The sequence below is a fragment of the Cebus imitator genome, unplaced genomic scaffold (genome assembly GCF_001604975.1).
Source record: "Cebus imitator isolate Cc_AM_T3 unplaced genomic scaffold, Cebus_imitator-1.0 Scaffold214, whole genome shotgun sequence".
Classification (NCBI taxonomy): Eukaryota; Metazoa; Chordata; class Mammalia; order Primates; family Cebidae; genus Cebus; species Cebus imitator.
Window position 1 is genome coordinate 575,391 of NW_016107529.1, and position 25,893 is coordinate 601,283.

Below are 25,893 nucleotides of genomic sequence, written 5' to 3' on the forward strand. Positions count from 1 at the left end.
AGTCATGAGTTCTGCTGCAGCAGACTTAAACGTACCTGCCCAGCAGCTCTGAACAGAACAACGGAGCTCACAGGTCAGCACTTGAGCACCTATAAAAGACAGACTGTCTCCTCAAGCAGGTCCCCAACCCGGGTATATACAAAGAGTTAACTCATAAAAGAGAGCTCAGATTGACATCTGGTGGGTATCCTTCCGGGACAAAGATAACAGAAGAAGAAACTGGCAGCAACCCTTACAGTTCTGCAGCCACTGCAGGTGATCCCCAGTAAAGTAGGGTCTGGAGTGGACCTCCAGCAGTCCTATAGCAGAGGGTCCTGACTGTTAAAAGGAAAACTAAGAAACAAAATGAAATAACGGCATCATCAACAAACAGGATGTCCACTGAGAGACCTCATCTGAAAGTCACCAACCAAAAAGACAACACGTAAATAAATCCACAAAGATAGGAAGAAACCAGAGCAAAAACGATGAAAACAAACAAAACAAGAACACCTCTCCTCCTCCAAGGGATCACAACTTCTCATCAGCAAGGGAACAATACTGGATGGAGAATGAACTTGTTGAATTGACAAAAACAGGCTTCAGAAGGTGGGTAATAAGAAACTTCTCTGAGCTAAGAGAACAAGTTCTAACTCACTGTAAAGAAACTAAGAATGTTGAAAAAAGGTTTGATGAAATGCTAATGAGAATAAACAGCTTAGAGAGAAATAGAAAGGAATTGATGAAACTGAAAAACACAACAAGAGAACTTCACGAAGCATACACAAGTTTCAATAGCTGAATTAACCAAGAAGAAGAAAGGATATCAGAGATGGAAGATCAACTAATGAAATAAAATGAGAAGACAAGATTAGAAAAAAAAAAGAGTAAAAAGAAATGAACAAAGCCTCCATGAAATATGGGATTATGTGAAAAGAACTAATCTATGTTTGATAGGTGTACCTGAATGTGACGGACACAATGAATCCAAGCTGTAAAACACTCTTCAGGATATTATCTAGGAAAACTTCCCTAACCTGGCAAGGTAAGCCAACATTCAAGTCCAGGAAATACAGAGAACACCACAAATATATTCCTCAAGAAGAGCAACCCAAGAAACATAGTTGTCAGATTCACCAGGGTGAAATGAAAGATAAAATGCTGAGGGCAGCCAGAGAGAAAAGTCAGGTTACCCACAAAGGGAAGCCCATCAGACTCACAGCAGATTTCTCAGCAGAACCCTACAAGCCAGAAGAAAGTGGGGGCCAATATTCAGCATCCTTAAAGAAAAGAACTTTCAACATAGAATTTCATATCCAACCAAACTAAGTTTCAGAAGCAAAGGAGAAATAACATCCCTTATGAACAAGCAATTGCTGAGAGATTTCATTACCATCAGGCCTACTTTACAAGTGCTCCTAAAAGAAGTGCTAAACATAGAAAGGAACAACCAGTACCAGCAACTCCAAAAACGTACCAAATGGTAAAGAGCATTGACACAATGAAGAAACTACATCAACTAGCAGGCAAAACGAGCAGCTAGCATCAAAATGGCAGGATCAAATTCACAGATAACAATATTAACCATAAATGTAAATGGTTTAAATGTCCCAATCAAAAGACACAGACTGGCAAACTAGATAAAAAGTCAAAACCCATTGGTGTGCTGTCTCCAGGAAACCCATCTCACATGCAAGAATACATATAGGCTCAAAATAAAGGATTCAGGAAGATCTACCAAGCAAATGAGCAAAAAAAAAAAAAAAAAAAAAAAAAAAAAAAAAAAAAAAAGCAGGAGTTGCAATCCTAGTCTCTGACAAAATAGACTTTAAACCAACAAAGATCAAAATACACAAAAAAGGTCATTCCATCATGGTAAAATGATCAACGCAACCAGAATGGCTAATGATCCTAAATATATATGCACCCAATACAGGAGTACCCAGATACATAAAGCAAGTTCTTAATGACTTACAAAGAGACATAGACTCCCACATAATAATAGTGGGAGATTTTAACACTCCATTGTCAATATTAGACAGATCAACAAGACAGAAAATTCACAAGGATACCCGGGACTTGAACTCAGACCTGGACCAAGCAAACATAATAGTCATTTAAAGAACTTTCCACCCCAAATCCACAGAATATACATTCTTCTCACTGCACACCACAAGTACTCTAAAATTGACCACGTAATTGGAAGTAAATCACTCCTCAGCCAATGCAAAAGAACAGAAATCATAACAAACAGTCTGTCACACCACAGTGCAATCAACTTAGAACTGAGAATTCAGAAACTAACTCAGCACCACACAACTTCATGGAAACTGAACAACTGGCTCTTGAATGTTGACTGTATAAACAATGAAATGAAGGCAGGAATAAAGATGTTCTGCAAAACCAACAAGAACAAAGATACAATGTACCAGAATCTCTGGGACACACTTAAAGCAGTATATAGAGGAAAATTTATAGCAATAAATGACCACAAGAGAAGCAAGGAAAGATCTAAAATCAAAACTCTATCATCAAAATTAAAACACATAGAGGAGCAAGATAAAAAAAATCAAAAGCTAGCAGAAGACAAGAAATAACTAAGATCAGAGCAGAAATGAAGGAGATAGAGACACAAAAAAACCTTCAAAAAATCAATAAATCCAGGAGCTGATTTTTTGTAAAGATCAACAAAATAGACAGACCACTAGCCAGATTAAGAAAAAAGAAAACAGAGAATAATCAAATAGATGCAATAAAAAATGATAAAGCAGATATCACCACTGATTCCACAGAAATACAAACCACCATAAGAGATTAATACAAACAACTCTATGAACATAAACTAATAAACCTGGAAGAAATGGATAAATTTCTGGACACTCCCAAGGCTAAACAAAGTCGAAACCCTGAATACACCAATAACATGGGCTGAAGTTGAGGCAGCAATTAATAGTTTAATAACCAAAATAATCCCAGGTCAGATGGGTTCACAGCTGAATTCTCCAAGACATACAAAAAGGAGCTGGTACCACTCCTTCTGAAACTATTCCAGACAATCCATAAAGAGAGAATCCTCCCAAATAATTTTATGAGACCAACACCATCCTGATACCAAAACCTGGCAGAGACTCAACAAGAAAAGACACTTCCAGCCAATATCCATGATGAATATAGATGCAAAAATCTTCAATAAAATACTAGCAAACCGATTGCAATAGCACATCAAAAAGCTTATCCATCACAATCAAGTAGGTTTCATCCCAGGGATGTAAGGCCAGTTCAACATACACAAGTCTGTAAATGTAATTCACCACATAACAGAACCAAAGACAAAAACCACAGGATTATTATATCAATAGATGCAGAGAAGGCCTTTGACAAAATTCACCAGCGCTTTATGTTAAAACTCTCAATAAACTAGGTATCAATGGAATGTATCTCAAACTAATAAAACATATTTACAACAAACTTACAGCCAATATCACACTGAATGGGCAAAAACTGGAAGCATTCCCTTTGAAATCCATCACTAGACAACGATGCCCTCTCTCACCACTCCTAATCAATATAGCATTGGAAGTTCTGGCCAGAGAAATCAGGCAAGAAAAAGAAATAAAGGGTATTCAAATAGGAAAGGAGGAAGTCAAATTGTCTCTATATGCAGACAACATGGCTGTATATTTAGAAGATCCCATTGTCTCAGCCCAAAACCTCCTGAAGCTGATAAGCAATTTCAGCAAAGTCTCACGATATAAAATCAGTGTGCAAGAATCACAAGCATTCCTATACACCAATAACAGTCTTAAAAAGAGTCAAATCAAGAACAAACTGCCATTCACAATTGCTAAAAGGAGAATAAAATACCTAGGAATACAACTAACAAAGAATGTAAAGGACGTCTTAAAGGAGAACTACAAACCACTGCTCAACGAAATAAGACAGGACACAAACAGATGGAGAAACATTCCATGCTCATCGTTAGGAAGAATTAATATCGTGAAAATGGCCATACTGTCCAAAGTAATTTATATACTCAACATTATCCCCATCAAGCTACCAATGACCTTCTTCACAGAACTGGAAAAATCCACCCTAAACTTCATATGAAACCAAAAGAGAGCCTGCATAGCCAAGTCAATTCTAAGCAAAAAGAACAAAGCTGGAGGCATCACGCTACCTGACTTAAAACTATACTACAAGTCTACAGTAATCAAAACAGCATGGTACTGGTACCAAAACAGAGATATAGATCAATGGAACAGAACAAAGGCCTCGGAGGTAATGCTACACATCTACAATCATCTGAGCTTTGACAAACCTCACAAAAACAAGCAATGGGGAAAGGAGTCCCTGTTTAATAAATGGTGTTGGGAAAACTAGCTAGCCATGTGCAGAAAGCAGAAACTGGACCCCTTCCTGACATCTTACACTAAAATTAATGCCAGATGGATTAAAGACTTAAGCATAAGACCTAACACCATAAAAACTCTAGAAGAAAATCTAAGCAAAACCATTCAGGACATAGGCATAGGCAAGGACTTCATGACTAAAATCCAAAAGCATTGGTAACAAAAGCCAAAATAGACAAATGGGACCTAATTAAACTCTGGAGTTTCTGCACAGCAGAAGAATCAATCATTAGAGGGAATCAGCAACCAATAGAATGTGAAAAAATTTTTGCGATCTACCCATCTGACAAAGGACTGATATCCAGAATCTACAAAAAACTAAAACAGATTTACAAGAAAAAAACAAACAAGCCCATTCAAAAGTAGGCAAAGGATATGAACAGACACTTTACAAAAGAAGACATATATGAGGCCAACAAACATTAAAAAATGTTCATCATCACTGGTCATTAGAAAAATGCAAATCAAAACTACATTGAGATACCATCTCACACCAGTTAGAATGGTGATCATTTAAAAACCTGGAGACAGCAGATGCTGGAGAGTCTGTGGAGAAATAGGAACACTTTTACACTGTTAGTGGGAGTGTAAATTATTTCAACCACTGTGGAAGATAGTGTGGTGATTCCTCAAGGACCTAGAAATAGAAATTCCATTTAACCCAGCAATCCTGTTACTGGGTATATATCCCAAGGATTATAAATTATTCTATTATAAGGACATATGCACACAAATGTTCACTGCAGCACTGTTTACATAAGAAAAGACTTGGAACCAACCCAAATGCCCATCAATAATAGACTAGACAGGGAAAATGTGGCACATATACACCATGGAATACTATGAAGCCATAAAAAACGATGATTTCGTGTCCTTTGTAGGGACATGGATGAATCTGGAAACCATCATTCTCAGCAAACTGACACAAGAACAGAAAATCAAACACTGCATATTCTCACTCATAGGTGGGTGTCGAACAATGAGAGCACATGGACACAGGGAGGGGAGCATCACACACTGAGTTCTATGGGTTAGGGAACTAGGGGAGGGATGGGGGGCTGGGGAATTGGGGAGGGATAATATGGAGAGAAATGCCAGATATAGGTGATTGGGAGGGAGGCAGCCAACCACATTGCCATGTATGTACCTAGGCAACAATCCTGCATGGTCTTCACATGTACCCCAAAACCTAAAACACAATAAAATGTTTAAAAAAAAAAAAAACAGGGAAGCAATATATATAAATTAGGAAGATCCACAGGACGGAACTGCGATAAAGGGTAAGATTATACATAGGAAATCAAAAAGCAGGTTAAGAGTGTGGACATATGTACATTTGGTAGAATTTGGTTATAAATATGTCTGGTCCAGGGATTTTTTTGGTTGGTAGTTTTTTGGTGTTTTTTTTTTTAATCATTCAGTTTTAGAACTTAATATTGGTCTATACAGAATTTCAATCTCTTTCTTATTCAATCTTGGAAGATTGTGTGATTCCAGAAATTTAACCATTTATCCTATACTTTCTAATTGGTTTTTAGATAGAGTTGTTCATAGTAGTCTCTGAGGATTTTTGTATTTCCGTGGGAATAGTTATAATGTCATATTTGTTATTCTCAATTATACTTATGTGGATCTTTTTTCTTTGTTTTGTCTACCTAGCAGTCTATCAATCTTGTTTACTCTTTCAAAAAACGAACTCTTGGTTTCATTCATGGATTTTACAGATATAATAACTAGTATCAATCCTAGTGAAACTATTCCAAAAAACTGAGGAGGGAGTCCTCCCTAATTCATTCTATGAAGCCACTCTCAGCCTAGTACCAAAATCTGGCACAGACATGACAAAGAAAGAAAACTTCAGGCCAATATTGCTGATGAACACAGACATAAAAATTCTCAACAAAATACTAGAAAACTGAATCCAACAGCCCATCAAAAAGCTAATTCACCACAATCAAGCAGGCTTTATTCCCAGGATGAACTCAATAACTGTGATCTAGCACATGAACAGAATTAAAAGCAAAAATCATATGGCCAACTCAATAGACACAGAAAAAGTTTTCCATAAAATCCAATATCCTTTCATGATAAAAACCTTCAATAGGCAGACTTGGCATCAAAGGGACATATATCAATATAAAAGCTACCTCTAGCAAACCTATAGCCAACATCATGCTGAACAGAAAAAAGCTGGAAGCATTCACCTTGAGAAATGAAACAAGACAAGAATTTCCACTCTCACCACTCCCGTTTGACATAGTACTAAAAGTCATAGCCAGAGCAATCAGGCAAAAGAAAGCAATAAAAGGCATCCAAACAGGAAGAGAAGAAGTTAAAGTATGTTTTGTTGCTAACAGTATGACTGTATACTTAGAAAACCCTAGAGACTCCAGCAAAAGGCTCCTAAAACTGACAAACTATTTTAGCAAGTTTCACAAGATCAATGTACAAAAATCAGTAGCATTTCTATACACCAACAGCATCCAGAATGAGAATCAAATCAAGAATACAATTCCATTGATTATATAATAGCCACAAAAAATGAAATACATAGGACTACAGCTAAACTAACTGGTTAACTAAGACAACTATAAAACACTGATAAATCAGAGATGACACAAATAAATCAAAAGACATCCCATGCTTATTGATTGGGATAATCAATGTTATTAAAATAGCCATCATGGTCAAAATAATTTATGAATTCAATGTTATTTCAATCAAATTACCAGCATCATTTTTCACAGATTTAGACAAAATTCCTACAATTCATATGGAATCAAAAAAGAGCCCAAATAGTCAAAGGAATCCCAAGAAAAAAGAACAAAGCTGGAAAAATCACACTATCTAACTTCAAACTATACTTTAAGTCTACAGCAACCAAAACAGTATGGTACTGGTACTAAAATGCACAAAGAGATCAATGGAACAGAATTGAAAATAGAAGCAGAATAAATTTCTAAGCAGCAAAGCATTCAAACAGTAACCAAACCAGTATAGTAATGTTACTAAGAAAGATAGAGATCAATAGAACACATTAGAAAATAGAGGCAAAAGAAATTTCTAAGCAGCACAGTATTTAAGAAGTGACTTGGGTGCTGTTAAAGGCATTCAGTTTTATAAGGGAAGCAGAGAGTAAAAGTTTGGAAAATTTGCAATCAGACAATGTGATTAAAAAAAAAAATCCCATTTTCAGGGGAGAAATTCAAGCCAGCTGCATAAATTTACATAAGTAACGAGAAGCTGAATGTTAATCCCCAAGACAATAGAAAAAATGTCTCCAGGGCATGTCAGAGACCTTTGTGGCAGCCCCTCCCATCACAGAAAAGGAGGTTCAGGAAGAAAAAAATGGATTCATTGGCTGGGCCCAGGGTCCTTCTGCTGTGTGCAGTCTAGGGACTTGATGGCCTGCATCCCAACCACTCCAGCCATGACTAAAAGAGGCCAAGATACAGCTCAGGCTGTTGCTTCAGAAGGTGGAAGTCCCAAGCCTTGGCAGCTTCCATGTGATGTTGAGCCTGTGGGTGCACAGAAGTCAAACACTGAGGTTTGGGAACCTCCATCTACATTTCAGAGGACGTATGGAAACTCCTGGATGCCCAGGCAAGTTTGCTGCAGGGGTGCAGCACTCATGGAGGACCTCTGTTAGGGCAGTGCAGAAGGGAAATGTGAAGTCAAAGCCCACATTCAGAGTCTACTGGAGCATCACCTAGTGGATATATGAGAAGAGGGCCCCCATCCTCTAGATCCCAGAATGGTAGATGCACAGACAGCTTGCACTATGTGCCTGTAAAAGCCAGATGCACTCAATGCCAACCCATGAAAGCAGCCAGGAAGGGGGCTGTATCATGCAAAGACACAGAGACAGAGCTGCCCAAGGCTGTGGGAGCCCACCTCTTGCATCAGTGTGACCTGGATGTGAGACATGGAGTCTAAGGAAATCATTTTGGAGCTTCAGGATTTGACTGCAATGCTGGATTTGGGACTTACATTCCTGTGGTCCCTTTGTTTTGGCCAATTTCTCCCATTTGGAATGGCTGTATTTACCCAATGCCTGTACCACCATTGTATGTAGGAAGTAAATAACTTGCTTTTGATTTTACAGTCTTATAGGCAGAAGGGACTTGCCTTGTCTCAGATGAGACTGTAGACTGTGGACTTTAGAATTAATGCTGAAATGAGCTAAGACTTTGGGGGAACTGTTGAGAAGGCATGATTGGTTATAAAATGTGAGACATGAGATTTGGGAGGGGCTTGGTAGAATGATATGGTTTGGCTGTATACAGCCTCTATGGAAAACAGTATGGAAATTTTTCTTAGAACTAAACATAGGACTACCATTCAATCTAGTAATCCCGCTACTGGGTATTTGCTCAAAGAAAAAGAAATAATTACATAAAAACGTTATCTTCACTTCGATGTTTATTACACTACTATTCACAATAGCAAAGATGTGGAATCAATCTAAATGTCCCTCAATGCATGATTGCATAAAGAACATGTGGTATACAATGGAATACTAATCAGCCATAAAAAGAATTTAATCATGTATTTTGCAGCAACATGGATGGAACTGGAGGCCATAATCTTAAGTGAAACAACTCAAAAATAGAAAGTCAATACACATGTTCTCATTTATAAGTGAGGGCTAAATTATATGTATACACATAGAGCATGGAATAACAGACCTTGGGGACTCAGAAGGGGGCGGCCAAGGAATGAGAAATGAGAAATTATTTAGTGGGCACAATGTATATTATTTGGGTAATGGTTATGCTAAAAGCCCAAACTTTATCACTACACAATATATCCATGTATCAAAATTGCATTTATACCCCTTAGATTTCTTCAAATAAAAAATTTAAGGTGCTAATGATGTTATATCCAGTAGCAGAAGAAGTCCATGGCATGAAGTGTTTATAGAGATTATCCAAAATTACTGCACTGGATATTCCTAATCACTCACTTATAAGAAGCAAGGATCTATGTGACTTTGTATATGATATTATCAAACAGTTTTGAAAATTTAATATGATGACATTGGCTGGTTCCTCCTAATGTTACCGGACAACATGACAAAAAAAGGGGGCAGAAGTGGGGAGGATGAGTTCAGGGATTCAAATTCCCAGCATAAACACCAAATAAATAACCTAGGAATGTCTATGTGTGCCCTGAAGGAGACCTTTACCTTCTGTAGCAACAGGGTTAAAATTGCTGAAGATCAAATGTAGAACCTTATCCTGTGACTTGACGAATTACAAGGCAAGTTAAACACCAGCAGGGCAGAGTGTGTATTGTTAACATGAGGGCAATGATTGGAAAACATGGTATTGTGAAAGTTAGGATGTGGATGTGTGGGAAGCATTGACACTCTAAACTCTGATGAGTCTTCTTTGCCCTAACTAATACCTTTTCAAAGATGTCTTCATTTATCTAATTTATTATTATTATTATTATTATTATTATGTATATTTTGGTAAGGAAGACATACACACACACACATACATTAATTATGACAGATAGTAGGTATCATCCCTTAATAAAATGTAAGAAAACTGGCTTCTTTTTCAAACCAAGATTTGAACTGCAGCCTGAACAAAAGCCTGTCCACTTAATCACTCTACTGCAAGTCTCATCTATGACTATCATAGATCTAACTGATATTACTGATTGTTCATAAATTGTTGGGAAAATGTGGATTATTTATTTGATAATTATGTGGTAAGATTGACAACTTCTTTTACTGAGTCTTTTTGTAAGGGATGGGAAAAGACTGTAGTGGGATTAAATAAAAGATGTTCTGGGAAAGGAATCTGAATTATTTCAGGCTTATGTAAATCAAGACACAATCTTTCAAATGAGGGTAATCTTTATTCCCATAGAGTTGTAATCATTGTAAAGGGCCCTTACACCTTTAACTAACATACGAAAGAATCAAAGATATTTTGCAGGCATCAAGTACATACAAGAAAAGGCACTAGTACAAGATCTATAGAAAATAAGAAGCCATTGTTTTTAATTATGTGGACAGCATTCAGGTCTGGTTGGAAGTACAACACTACAATATTGCATTATGGGCTGAATCATGTCCTCTCAAAATTTCTATGCTGAAGTCCTAGGACCTTTACAGAGGTAATCAAGTTAAAATGAGGTCATTAAAGTAGGTCCTAATCCAATGTGACTGATATTTTTGTAAAAAGTAGAAATTTGGACATAGACATACAGGGAGAACAACATGTACAGATGAAGGGAGAAATTAGGGTGATGCTTCTGTAAACCAAAAAACACCAAAGATTGCTAACAACCTGTCAGAAGCTAGGGGAGAAACATGAAACAGATTCTTCTTCATAATTCTTATAGGGAACCAGTCCTGCTAATATCTTGACCTCAGACTTCTAATCTCTAGGACTGTGAGACAACACATTTCTGTTTTTTAATCCACTCAGTTTGTGGTACTTTGTGACAAACTGAGTACCATGAAAGTAAGAAACAATAAATATCTGTTGTTAAACCCACTTTGTAGTACTTTGTTATATCAACCCTATCAAATCTATACAATGTGACATAATCAAAGAGCAACATCCTGCACAAATAAATTTTCAATTGTTTGGTATAAACAACCAATGTTTTTAAGGTCCAGAAACAACTATTATATAACTGACATTGATATGTCCCTTCAGCCACACATAAACACACAGATACATGCGCATTATTCAGAACCAATGAAAATTAATAATTATTTATGAAATAATTATTTAACTTTCTCGCTAATATTTTCAAACTATTCTGAGTCTCTACTATGTGCCAATTAGAGTATGAGGCTCAGAACGTCAAGAGCTAAACAAGATCTAGCCCCTGCTGAGTGAGAACAAACAATCAAATCCTGATCCTGATCTCCACTATCAGAATACCTACAGCATTTGCCAATTATTAGGCCATTTTACCTCTGTTCCTTAGTTTATATTCAAAGAGGGTAAATATATTAGCTAATTGTTTGTTTTATAGGGAAGCCTCCTCTCCCCCCAAAATTAAGTTCTACTGTAAGCATGTCATAAAGAACTAGATAGATGTTATTCAATAAATCATAATTGATAATACAATCAAACATGAGGACTTTATTTAAAAAACTAATATCTTGGAAAGTAGTTTATAAAATATAAGGTACTATTATAAGCATTTGTTACTATTATCAATTATAATATTAATCATTTATAACAATAAAAATTTAATATTCCCAAGTTAATTCCTTCAAAAATTTTTCCCATAAAACTTGTTCCATTATTCTAAAATACTAAATGAGTTGAATCACACTGAATGGTCACAAAAAATTCAATTCTGAAAAATAAAAAACACCTTACCAAACAAACTTAAAAGGAAAAGCCTTTAATAAACTTACCACTTTCAAAGCAAGCATCAAAGATAAGATGTCCTTTCTTGGGCTGTCCACAGTATCCAGTTGGAAGCACTATATATTTGCTCACATTCCCTCCGATGGCATCATCATTTCCCATATCATTACCTATTTTTTAAAAATTGGCTCATGTTAAATAAAAGTCGAAGTATATTCAGCAATAGAAGTCCAGTCAGATTTTTACCATTAATTTACCCCTTCCCTAGTCACTGAGTGTTAACCTATGCAAAAAGAAGTTAACACCACATGGTGGTACAGTGAAAAGAGGCTACATTTTGAAACAAAATGATATAGGCTCAAATTTCAACTCAAATACATGCTAATGCTCTATGCCCCAAAGCAATCAACCTAATATCTTTACACCTCAGTTCAAAGTTGTGTTTCTAGAATTATATATAAACTATAAAAATATCTACTATCATTATCAAAATCCAAGATATATTCATTAAATTGCATCAACCATTTAATATATAAATAATTTACATAATTTGGCATAAACATATATTCAATTGTTTAAATTTGAATAAAGCTATAGTTCTATAAATAGCATTATGACTTCCAGATGCTCCACCAGAAACAATTTGATAAATACTGATTTAGCATACAAGTTCTATTTCCTACGAGGAACTTTAATTTTAAAATGTTTTTGAAGTTTCACTCTCACCTAAGATGTAGAAAAATTGAAAGAGCATCCCTTCTACCCTAACAACAGAAAATTTCTCAATGAAGTAAAAAACTTTCCCAAAACTATCAGAGAACTAAGTTTGAAGAGCAGCTAAATAATATAGTATCAAAGGAAAGTCAAACCCCACCAAACAGAGTATGGGAAGCAAGCACTGACTCCTCCATGGCAAAGCACAAGAAGAAGTAATGCTGGGTCCCACACAAATGAGTTAAAAAGCTAAGCTAATTTTTTTAAATTATTAAATGTCAAATGAGGAAATATGAGAGTGTAGAACTACTGAGTCATAGACACACAGGGAATTCAAATCCATTTGAAGACTCTAGATGTTCAGAAGGAAGATTACAGGCAGGTAGGTAGACCAGAAAATGTTTTTCTTTGTGGTACAGACCTAGAGAAGGAGAGAGGCTTCTGTAAGAGGAAAGGCATGAAGTCCCTTATGGGAAAAATGGCTTCACATGACTAGGGGAGAAATAACAAACTTATCCCCTAAATGCACAAGTGAAAGGAACAGAAACAATAAAAGAAAAATCCTCTAAACCTGAAGGAGGAGTGGGAAACATTCCCAGATGATATTATAAATATTATTTGTCACTACAAATGGATATACCTCTTTCTAGGTCATTTTTATAGGGCCTTGTGTCAATCTCATCTGTAGATAAACTATGTTTGAGTTTCACTGTTGATATGATCATCTTGAATATTCTATTGCCCCATTCAGCCCCTTCCCTCAAAACTTAAATAACACTAGAATAATTTGAAGCTAGTGGCAAACTGAAGATAATCATAGCAACAAAGAAATTCAGACACATCTGAGCTCCAAACTAGGTTGACATAAACCCCCACCCAAATAAGCTGGAAAAGGATATATCCATTTACAGTGACAAATAATATTTGTAAGTACTAAAATACTATAAAAACAATAGTATTCTCTACTGCTCTGGAATTCAATAAAAATTTGTGAGACATATCCAAAACATCCAGGAAACACAACCTACTGTCTAGGGATAAAATGATACACAGGACCAGACACAGAAATGACCAGATACTAAAATTATCACCCTGAATTTTAAATAAAGCTCAATATGTTAAAGGCTGTAGTGGATTATGAGAACAAAATTCATGAAGAAATGGAAATTTTCATCAGTAAAACAGAAACTACAATAATAATAGAAAATGAAATGATAAAACCAAAATCACAGTAATCGAAATGAAGAATGCCTTTAATGAATTCGTCAGTACACCTGGCACAGCTGAAAACTAAATCAGTAAACTTTATATCAACAAAAATAATCTAAACATAAATGCAAGGGGAAATAGGAAAGGTAAAAGAGAAAAAAATAGCAGAGCATCCAAGAGCCGTGTAACAATATCAACTAATCTAATATATCTTTCTGCTCCATTCTTACTCTCATGTGCTCGGGAATCCCATATATATATAATTGGGATTTTATATGTATATATATATATATATATATAAAATATATATACATATAAAACATATTTATATATAAAATATTTATATATAAAAAATATATATAATTGGGAGCCCTGATTATATATTATATATAATATATATAATATATATATATAATTGGGATCATATGTATATAATATATATATAATTGGGATTATATATATAATATATATAATTGGGATTACATATATAATATATATAAAATTGGGATTACATATATAATATATATATTATATATATATATATATATATATATTTGGGATTCCCAAGCAGATAAGAGTAAAATGGAGCAGAAAGATATCTGAAGATATAATGCCTGATAATTTTCCAAAATTAATGAAAGAGATTGAGCTATAAATCCAAAGAGCAACTAAAATAATAAATACACTATTAAAAATTAGATATGTTGTACTTAAAGAGATAAATCACATACAAATGAACCAAGACAAAAACACGTATTTCTCTTTGAAATACATAAATGGTGCAAACCAAAAGTCAAGGTAATGATATATTGAAATTACTGGGAAAAAGTCAACATAAAATTTTACACCAATTGAAAATATCTTTCAAAGATGAAGCGCAAACTAAAGTTATTTTAAGAAAAATAAAAGCTGAGCGAATTTATTATCGACGGTCCTGTGTTGTAAGAAATGTCAACAAAAGTTCTTCAGGCAGAAGGGAAATAATGTCAGATATAAACTAAGATCCACACAAACAACCAAAGAGCTCCTGAAATGATATAAATAAAGGTAAATATAAATTTTCTTATGTTCAATCACTCTAAAAGATAAATGATTAAAAGATAGCAATGTATTATGTGTTTATGCCATATGATAAAGTAAAATATATTACCAAAATACCAAAAAAGATGGAAGATGGCTGACCATAGGTGCCTGACACTTGCCTCATTCACAAAGAAGGGGCAAGTGTCAGGCACCTCTAAAACAAGTAGACAACCACACATCAAATAAAGTGCCTAAACAAGAACACTGGAATTCTGCAAGGAAGTGACAGGGACCCTCTGAGGCATGAAAGGAGAGGGAAGTGAAGCAACCAGCCCAGCCATGATTGTCTCAGATACAAGAGAAGTTCCTAATTGCAAAGGAAAGGTAAGTAAAATATCCCCAGTGCTTCCTATTCCCATCACAGACGCCTGCAACAGCTACAGGAGGGTCTAGTATGGAAGGTCATCTGCAGTCCATTGCAATTGCATTGTTCTACAGAGGAAATTCACATTCCATTCTACTCACCCCCCAAAGCCAAAGCACTGCACGGCACCATTTTAAAAACTAATCCCCCACCAGACTACATCTTGCTCTGGGAGCCAGCTGACCCTGCAACTCCACATCCCTGGAGCCCAATGACATCCTCCCATGTCCACCCAGAGGGATATAGCATTATGATACCAGATGGACCCAGCAATACATCTGGGCCCCAAGCACTCTAACCACATAGTGTCCTGTCCAAAACAGGCAGTATAGCATACCAGTGAGGCTGCCCCCAGGACAAAGGGAGCCAAAGTGCACAGTTCCCAGAGCCTGAAAACCATCTTCCTCAGGATGCCGCCATCAACAGAAACAACACTCCTCCAGTTGAAGTGGATATAACAATTGAACAATTGTGAGTGTGTGTGTGTGTGTGTGTGTGTGTATAGATATAGTATAGATATACAATTTTATATATATATATATATATATATATATATATATAGTATATATTGTATTGGGGTCTATTAACCTCTTTAGCTTTCATAATATTTTCTTTATATAGCTGGGTGTTCTGGTTGTCGGTACGTATCCAGCAGAAACTGGACCCCTTCCTGATACCCTACACTAAAATCAACTCCAGATGGATTAAAGACTTAAACATAAGACCTAAAACCATAAAAACTATAGAGGAAAACCTAAGCAAAACCATTCAGGACATAGACATAAGCAAGGACTTCCTGATCATAACACCAAAAACATAGGCAACAAAAGCCAAAACAGACAAATGGGATCTAATTAGACTCCAGAGCTTCTGCACAGCAAAAGAAACAATCATTAGAGTGAACCAGCAACCAACAGAATGGGAAAGCATTTTTGCAATCTACCCATCTGGCAAAGGGATAATATCCAAAATCTACAAAGAACTAAAACAGATTTAAAGGAAAAAAACAAGCAAACCCATTCAAAACTTGGCAAAGGGAATGAACAGACAGTTTTTAAAAGAAGACATACATGAGGCCAACAAACATATGAAAAAATGCTCATCATTACTGGTCATCAGAGAAATGCAAATCAAACCACATTAAGACACCATCTCACGCCAGTTAGAATGGCGATCATTAAAAAACCTGGAGACAACAGATGCTGGAGAGAATCTGGAGAAATAGGAACACTTTTACACTGTTGGTGAGAGTGTCAAGTAGTTGAATAACTGTGGAAGACAGTGTGGTGATTCCTCAAGGACCAGAAATAGAAATTCCATTTGACCCAGCAATCCCATTACTGGGTATATATCCAAAGGATTATAAATCATTCTATTATAAGGACACATGCACACATATGTTCACTGCAGCACTTTTTATAATAGGAAAGACTTGGAATCAACCTAAATGCCCATTGCTGATAGACTAGACAGGGAAAATGTGGCACATATATACCATGGAATACTATGCAGCCATAAAAAACGATGAGTTTGTGTCCTTTGTAGGGACATGGATGAATCTGGAAACCATCATTCTCAGCAAACTGACACAAGAACAGAAAATCAAATACCACATGTTCTCACTCATAGGTGGGTGTTGAACAATGAGAACACATGGATATGGGGAGGGGAGCATCACACACTGAGGTCTGTGAGGGGATACTAGGGGAGGGACAGTAGGAGGTAAGGAGTTGGGGACGGACAACATGGGGAGAAATGCCAGATATAGGTGATGGGGATGGAGGCAGTAAACCACATTGCCATGTATGTATCTATGCAACAATCCTGCATGTTCTTTACATGTACCCTAGAACATAAAATGCAATAATATATATATATATTTTTTAAATCAATTAATACAATTTACCATAGTGACAGATCTATAAAGAAAATCTATATGGTCATCTCAACAAATGCACAAAAAAAATTTGACAAAATTTAAAATTCAGTCTCTACTTACTCTCAGCATATGAAGAATTAAAAGGGAATTCCTTGACATGGCAAAAGGAAACTTTATATATTTATCTTTCATAATATTTAATTATGTAAATTTTAAATATACTTAAATTATATTTAAGTATGAAAACCTAAAAATTATTCCCCAGTATTGTATACTAGATAAGGATACCCACTGTTATCATTCTTATTCAACATGATCCTAAAGGTTTTAAACCTGTGGTTAACAAGGAAAAGAAATTAAATGTGTACATACTGTCCCTATTCATATCCAACAGAATTGTTTAGAGAGAAAATCACAAAGAAGCTACTAGAATAAATGAGTTCAGCAAGATTAAAAGACAACAGGTCAAACAAAAATCAATTGTACCTCTACATAATTAGCAATAAGCAATTGTAAATTAAAAATTAAATAATATTTACAACACCAAAATAATAAAAGTTATAAATCTAATAAACATTTGCAAAATCTGTACACTTAAAAGGAGAACCACTAATAAGATAAATTTTTAAAAGGTCTAAATAAATGGAGAAACAAACCTTGTAAATGTATTGGAAGACAAAATGTCAAAATTTTCACAAATTGAGACTCTGTCCATCAATTCTCGACATATTGATCCATAGATTTGATACAATCTCAACTGAATACCCAACCAACTGGTTCTAAAATGTATATGGAAAAGCAAACAAACTAAAAAAGTCAAAACAATTTTGGAAAAAAACAGTGTGGGAATGAAAGAGACTGAAATGTAGTTCACAGGAATAAAACTAACTGCAGAAATGCAAATACATATATGGTTGGTTGATTTTCAATAAAAGTGCAAAGGCAATTCAATGTAGAGAAGAAAATATTTATTAATTGGTCATTATAATACATATGAGGCTGGGCACAGTGGCTCACACCTGTAATCTCACCACTTCGGAAGGCAGAGGCAGGTGAATCGCTTCCACCCAAAAGTTTGAGACCAGACTGAGCAACATAGTGAAACCACATCTCAACAAAAAAAGTAAAAAGCTAGCCAGCAGTGGTGGCATATGCATATAGTCCCAGTAACTCAGGAGGCTGAGATGGAAGAATCACCTGAGCCCAGGAGGTCCAGACTGCAAGAAGCTGTGCCACTGCACTCTAGCCTGGGTGTTGGACAGACTCTGTCTTTAAAAGAATAAATAAATAAAATAAGGAATGAATTGATTTTCTGTGTGACAGCACATTTGGATAAATTGTTTGGTATGAAGTGTNAAAAAAACAGTAACAATAGGGACGTGGATAAAGATAGAGAAATAGAAAGCTCCAAAAATTATCCCCTTCCCCAGCCAAAAAAAAAATTAGCCACATGGGAAAAAAACACCTTCCAAAGAAAGTGAGCACTCACAATACCTGGTTTTAGCTTCATATCACTGAAAGAGGCACTGAAGAGATTACAACAGTCCTGAATCACCAGTGCAACCCCTCCCCGACCCAGGCAAGTACAAAAGGGTGCAAAGAGCATCTCTGGCTGCTGAGAGAGAAAGAACATAGTAATTGTGACACACTGAACTCAGTGCTGTTCTGTTAGAGCAGGGGAAAACAGACCAAATTCAGCTGATGCCCACCCATAGAGACAGCATTTAAACCAGCCCTAGCCAGAGAGAAATCGCCAATTTCAGTGGCCCAGGTCCCAATTTGGGTGCCCACAAACCTTCCACCGAGGTTCAAAGTGCTCTTGGCCTCCATGTAAACTTGAAAGGCAGTCTAGGCTATAAGAACTGCAACTCTTAAGTAAGCCTAGAACTGAACAAGGCCCAGAGACAGTGGACTAAAAGGGGCATGTCACATACTGAGATACCAGCTGGGGCAGCCAAAGAAGTGCTGGCATCACCTTTCCCCTAACCCCAGGCTGCAGAGCTTGTGGTTCCAAAAGAAACATCTTCCTCCTGCTTGCAAACAGGAAAGAAGAGTAGTGAGGACTTTGTCTCGCATCTTGGACACCAGCTCAGCCACAGCACGACAGGGCATTGGTCAGAGTAAAGAGCCTCTGTTCCGGGCCCTATCACCCAGATGACATTTCTAGACACAGCCTGGGGTTTCATAGAGGCGTACCACCTTGATGGTCTTGGAGAATATTTTTGTTATTGCAATGTCTATGTTAAATTTATCTGATAGAATTCTGAATTTCTTCTCTGTGTTATCTTGGATTTGAGTTACCTCAACACAGCTATTTTGAATAGGTGGCCCAGAAAACAGAGAGACTCTACATTTATTATAAAGTAAGGGAAGAGAAGAAGAGCATCTGCCTGCTAATCCAGAGAATATACTCAGATCTTCCCCCAGGCCATCAAGGTGGTACACCTCTATGACACTGCTAGCAACCCAGTATAATTGGGTTTGGGGTGCCACCTAAAGCAGACATGGCTTAGATCACAATGCCCAAGTCCTCCTGAATACCTGAAAAGCCTTCCCAAGAAGGATAACAAACAATCCCAGAAACTGAAGACTAACACTAAATACCTAAGTTTTCAACAACATCTAGCATCAAAAACACCCACAAAAACATGATCTCACCAAAGAAAAATAAAACACAAGAGATTTTCCAATCCTGGAAAAACAGAGATATGTGACCTTTCAGACAGAGAATTCAAAATAGCTGCATTGAGGTAACTCAAAGAAATCCAAGATAACAGAGAGAAGGAATTCAGAATGCTATCAAATAAATTTAACATAGATAATGAAATAACTTTAAAGAAAATCAAGCAGAAATTCTAAAGCTGAAAAATGCAACTGACATACTGAAAAATTCATCAAAGTTCTTCAATAGCAGAACTGATCAAGTAGGAGAAAGAATCAGTAAGTTTGAAGACAGGTTATTTGAAAATACATCGAGGAGACAAAAAAAATACAATGAAGCATAACAACAGAATATAGAAAATAGCCTCAAAAGAGCAAATTTAAGAGATAATGGCCTTAAAGAGGAAGTAGAGAAAGAAGTAGAGTTGGAAAGTGTATTAAAAGGGATAATACCAAAGAACTCCCCAAACCTAGTGAAAGATATCAATATCCAAGTACAAGAAGGTTATAAAACACCAAAGAGATTTAACCCAAAGAAGACTACCTCAAGGCATTTAATAATCAAACTCCCAAAGATAAAGCATAAAGAAAGGACCCTAAAAGCAGCAAGAGAAAAGAAACTAATTAAATACAGTGGAGTTCCAATACACGTGGCAGCAGACTCTTCAGTGGAAACCTTAACAGGCCAAAAGACAGTGCTGTGACATATTTAAAGTGCTGAAAGGAAAAATCTTTTATCCTAGAATAGTATATCCAACAAAAATATTCTTCAAACATGAAGGAGAAATAAAGACTTTCTCTCACACAGACACACAAAAAGCTGAGGTATTTCATCAACACCAGACCTGTCCTATAAGAAATGCTAAATGAAGTAGTTCAATCAGAAGGAAAGGGATGTTAATGAGCAATAAGTAATTACTTGAGGATACCAAACTCAATGGTAATAGTAAGTACACAGAAAAACACAGAATATTATAATATAGTAACATAGAAAATCCAAGGAAAAAATATACTACAAAAGTACAGTAGGCAAAACAGTATGGTACTGGCATAAAAACAGACACATAGATCAATGGAACAAAACAGATAACTCAGAAACAAACACTCATTTTTAACAAAGGTGCCAGGATCATACACTCAGGAAAGGACAGTCTCTTCAATAAATGGTGCTAGGAAAACAGGATATCCATATGGAAAATGAACCTGGACCCCTATCTCTTGTCATATAAGAAAATCAATAAAAACTGATTAAAGACTTTAAGACTTCAAACTATGAAACTACTACAAGAACACATTGGAGAAAATCACCAGGACATTGGTCTGGCCAAAGGTTTCTTAAGCAATATCCTACAAACATAGGCAACGAAAGCAAAAATGAACGAATGACATCACACACAGTTAAAAAGATTCTGCACAGGAAAGGATTCAATCAACAAAGTGAAGAGACAACTCACAGAATGTGAGAAAATATTTGCAGAAAACCCACCTGACAATGAATTAATAACAGGAATATATAAGAAGCTCGAATAACTCTATAAGAAAAATTCTAATAATCCAATCAAAAGATGGGCAAAGATTTGAATAGACATTTTGCAAAAGAAGACATAGAAATGGTAAACAGGCATATGAAAAGGTGCTCAATATCACTGATCATCAAAGAAATGAAAATCAACACTACAATGAGATATCTTCTCGCCCCACTCAAAATGGCTAATATAAAAAAAGTAGGCAATAACAAATGCTGCTGAGGATGTAGAGAAAAGGGAACCTTTGTATATTGTTGGTGGAAATGTAAATAAGTCCAACCACCATGGAGAACAGTGTCAAAGTTTCTCTAGAAACTAAAAATAGAGCTACAATATGATCCAGCAAACCCACTGCTTGGTATATACCCCCCCCAAAAAGGAAATCAGTATATCAAAGAGATATCTGAACTCTTGTTTGTTGAAGCACTGTTCACAATAGCTAAGATTTGGGAGAAACCAAAGTGTTCACCATCAGATGAATGGATAAAGAAAATGTGATACATATACACAATGGAGTACTATCAGCCATAAAAAAGAATGAGATCCTGTCATTTTCAAAAACAGAGATAGAACTGGAAATCAAATTAAGTGAAAAAAAAAAAAGCCAGGCACAGAAAGACAAACATTGCATGTTCTCATTTATTTGTGGGATCTAAAAATCAAAACAATTGAACTAATAGACAAAGAGAGTAGAAGAATGGTTACCCAAAGCTGGAAAGGTTAGTCAGTGGCTGAATGTCAGGTAGGTATGGTTAATGAGTACAAAAACTAGAAAGAATGAATATGACCTACTATTTGATAGCATCACAGGGTGACTATAGTCAATAACAATTGTAAGATGGCCAACTAGCAACAGCTGCAGTGGGAGGTTCCAACCAAGAAGGAAAACAGCCAGCGAATCCTGCACTGGCAACTGAGGTATCCAAGCTCTCTCATTGAGAATGACTAGGTGTTTGGCATGACCCATGAAGAGCAAGGAAAAGCAGAGAGGAGCAACGGCCCACCCGGCAGCCACACAGGGTAAGGGAAGCCACCCACCGCAGCCAAGGGAGGCAGAGAGTAATTGTGCTACCCAATCTGGAAAGCCATGCTCTTTCCACTGATCTGTGCAACCCATGGATCATGAGATCCCCTTCTGAGCTCACACCAACAGAGGCTTGAGTCCCAAGACTGTGCAGATTCTTGGTGGCGGTTCATCTGCAGACTGTCTAAAATTATCAAGTTCCTGAAGAAAGGGGTGGCTGTCATCACTGTGGCTGCTTGCTGGCTGTCATCACTGCGGCTGCCTGCTGCCTAAAATGATTGAGCTCCCAGGGCTAGGGGTGGTGGCCATCACTGCAGCTCCAGTCTGCTGTTTTCCTCAGCCAGTGTTGAGCAGACTGGGCAAATTGGACCCAGGAAGAATTACCCACAACGCAGCACAGTCGCTGTGGCAGATCGTGGCCAGACTGCCTCTTCAGACCAGATCTGGACCCACACTTCATCGCTGGGCAGGGCCTCACTGCCAAAATTTCAGAAACTCCAGCCAGAGTTTACAACAGAACTCTGATCTCCCTTGGGAATGGAGCCACTAAGGAGAGGGGCAACCACAGTCTCTGTAAATCAGCAGACTTAAATATTTCACCCTGCTGGCTCTGAAGAATCCGGCCAGTCCAGATGAGTGAGATTTACCCCCTAGTGCAGCACACCCCCTCCACCAAAGAGCAGCCAGAGTGCTTCGTTAAGAGGGTCCCTGATCCCATGCCTCCTGTCTGGAATGAAATCCCCCAACAGGGGTTGCCAGACACTATTCAGAAATGCTCCCTCTGGCATCAGGTCAGTGCCTGTCTGAAATGGAGCTCCCAGAGGAGGAAGCAGGCAGGCATTTTGCTGTTCTACAGCCTTCCCTGATGACAAGTCCAGGTGCAAGAGGGACCCAGGCAAACAGGGTCTGAGGCAGACTCCTAAAAAACGACAGCAGCCCTATGGAAGAGGAGCCTGACTTTTGAAAGCAAAACAATCAAATGGAAAGTGAGAACAACAGCATCAGTAAAAAAAAAAATCCCCCAAAAAACTCCATCCAGAGGTCATCATCCTCAAAGACAGAAACTCATGAAGATGAGAAAAAAATCAATGAAATAACACTGAAAACTCAAAAAGCCAGAGTTCCTCTTCTCCTCCAAATGATCACAACACCTCTCCATCAAGTGCACAGAACTGGGCTGAGGCTGAGATGGATGAACTGACAGAAGTAGGATACAAAAGGTAAATAATGATAAACTTCACTGGGCTAAAGGAGCATGTCCTAAATCAATGCAAAGAAGCTAAGAACCATGATAAAACATTACAGGTGCTAGTAACCAGAATAACCAGTTTAAGAGGCACATAAATGACTTGAAGAAGCTGAAAAACACAAGAGAACTTCATTTTGCAACCACAAGTATTGACAGCCAAATAGACCAAGCTGAGGAAAGAATTTCAGAGCTTCAAGACTATCTTGCTGAAATAAGACAGGGAAACAAGACTAAAGAAAGAAGAATAAAAAGGAAAGAGTAAAGCTCTGAAAACTATAAGATTACATAAAAAGAGTGAACCTACAATTGATTGGGGTACCTGAAAAAGGGAGCATGGAACCACGTTGGAAAACATATCTCACAATATCATCCAGGAGAACTTCCCCAACCTAACAACAAAGGCCAACATTCAAATTCAGAAAATACAAAGAACCCCAGTAAGATATTCCATGAGAAGATCCACCCCAAGACACATAATCATCAGATTCTCCAAGATCAAAATGAAGGAAAAAATGTTAAAGGCAGCCAGACAGAAAGGCCAAGTCACCTAAAAGAAGGGAAGCTCATCAGACTAACAATGGACCTCTCAACAGAAACCCTACAAGCCAGAAGAGAATAGGAGCCAATATGCAACATTCTTTATAAAAAGATTTTCTGGCTGGAAACAGTGGCTCATGCCTGTAATCCCAGCACTTTGGGAGGCAAAGGCAAGTGGATCACCTGAGGTCAGGAGTTTGAGACTAGCCTGGACAACATGATGAAACCCCATCTCTAACAAAAATACAAATATTAGCCAGGCATGGTGATGCACACCTGTAATCTCAGCTACTCGGGAAGCTGAGGCAGGAGAATTGTTTGAACATAGGAGGTGGAGGTTGCAATGAGTTGAGGGTGTGCCATTGCACTCTAGCCTGGGCAGCAAGAGTGAGATTCCATTTCAAAAAAAAAAAAAAGACTTTCCAACCAAAAATTTCATATCTGGCCAAACTAAGCTTCATAAGTGAAAAAGAAATAAAATTCTTTTGAGCAAGCAAATGCTGAAGGAATTCATTACCACCCAGTCTGCCTTGCAAGTGGTCCTGAAGGGAGCACTAAATATGGAAAGAAAATACCATTACCAGCCACTACAATAACACACTGTACAAAAACCAATGACATTATAAAGCAACTACATAAACAAGTCTGCAAAATAACAAACTAGCATCATGATCACAGGATCAAATTCACACATACCAATAATAACCTTAAATGGAAACAGGCTAAATCCCCCAATTGAAAGACAAAGAACAACAAGCTGGATAGAGTCAAAACTCATTGGTGTGCTGTATTCAAGAGACCCATCTCAAGTGCAAAGAAAAACAGGCTCAAAATCTACAGATGGAGAAAAATATACCAAGCAAATAAAAGCCAGAAAAAAACCAGGGTTACAATCCTGCTTTCTGAAAAACAGACTCTAAATCAACAAAAAATCAAAAAAGACAAAGAAGGACATTACATAATAGTAAAGGGTTCAATTCAACAAAAGAGCTAACTATCCTAAATATATATGCACCCAATACAGAAGCATTCAGATTTATAAAACAAGTTCTTAGAGACCTACATGGAGACTTAGACTCCCACACAATAATAGTGGGAGACTTTAACATCCCACTGTCAAATTAGACACATAATTGAGACAAAAAATTAATGAAGGTATTTAGGACTTGAACTCAGCTCTGAATCAAGTGGATCTGATAGATATCTACAGAATCCTCCACCTCAAAACAACAAAATACACACTTTTCTTGGCACCACATGCACTTACTCTAAAATCAATCACATAACTGGAAGTAAAACACTCCTCAGCAAATGCAAAAGAACTGAAATCTTAACAGTCTCTCTAATCAAATTAGAACTCAAGATTAAGAAACTCCCTCAAAACCACACAAATACATGGAAACTGAACAACCTGCTCCTGAATGACTTTTGGGTAAATAATGAAGTTGGGGCAGAAATCAAGAAGTTCTTTGAAACCAATGATAACAAGGGACAACATACCAGGACCTCGGGGATGCAGTTAAATCATTGTTAAGAGAAAATTTTATAGCTCTCAATGCCCACATCAAAAAGCTAAAAAGATCTCAAATCGGTACCCTAACATCATAACTAAAAAGAACTAGAGAACCAAAAACAAATAAACCCCAAAGCTGGCAGAAGACAAGAAATAACCAAGATCAGAGTAGAACTGAAGGAAAGAGAGACACGAAACCCTTCAAAAACTAAACAAATATAGGAAATGGGTTTTTTTTTTAATTAATAGAATACATAGATCACTAGCTAGACTAATAAACAAGAAAAGAGGGAAGAATCAAATAGACACAATAAAAAATGATAAAGGGGCCATCTCTACTGACCACACAGAAATACAAACAGCTGTCAGAGACTACTATAAACACAACTATGCAAAA

At 36.9% G+C, this 25,893-nt stretch overlaps 1 protein-coding gene across 1 annotated transcript in view; it reads right to left on the reverse strand.

Annotated features, from left to right (window-relative positions):
* Nucleotides 1-25,893, reverse strand: part of AGBL4 (ATP/GTP binding protein like 4) — a 313,176-nt gene that overhangs the window by 142,371 nt on the left and 144,912 nt on the right. Inside the window, exon 2 of the mRNA XM_037745795.1 lies at nt 11,785-11,907. Within this exon, the coding sequence (XP_037601723.1) occupies nt 11,785-11,907 (123 nt within the window). The remainder of the gene's footprint in view (nt 1-11,784; nt 11,908-25,893) is intronic.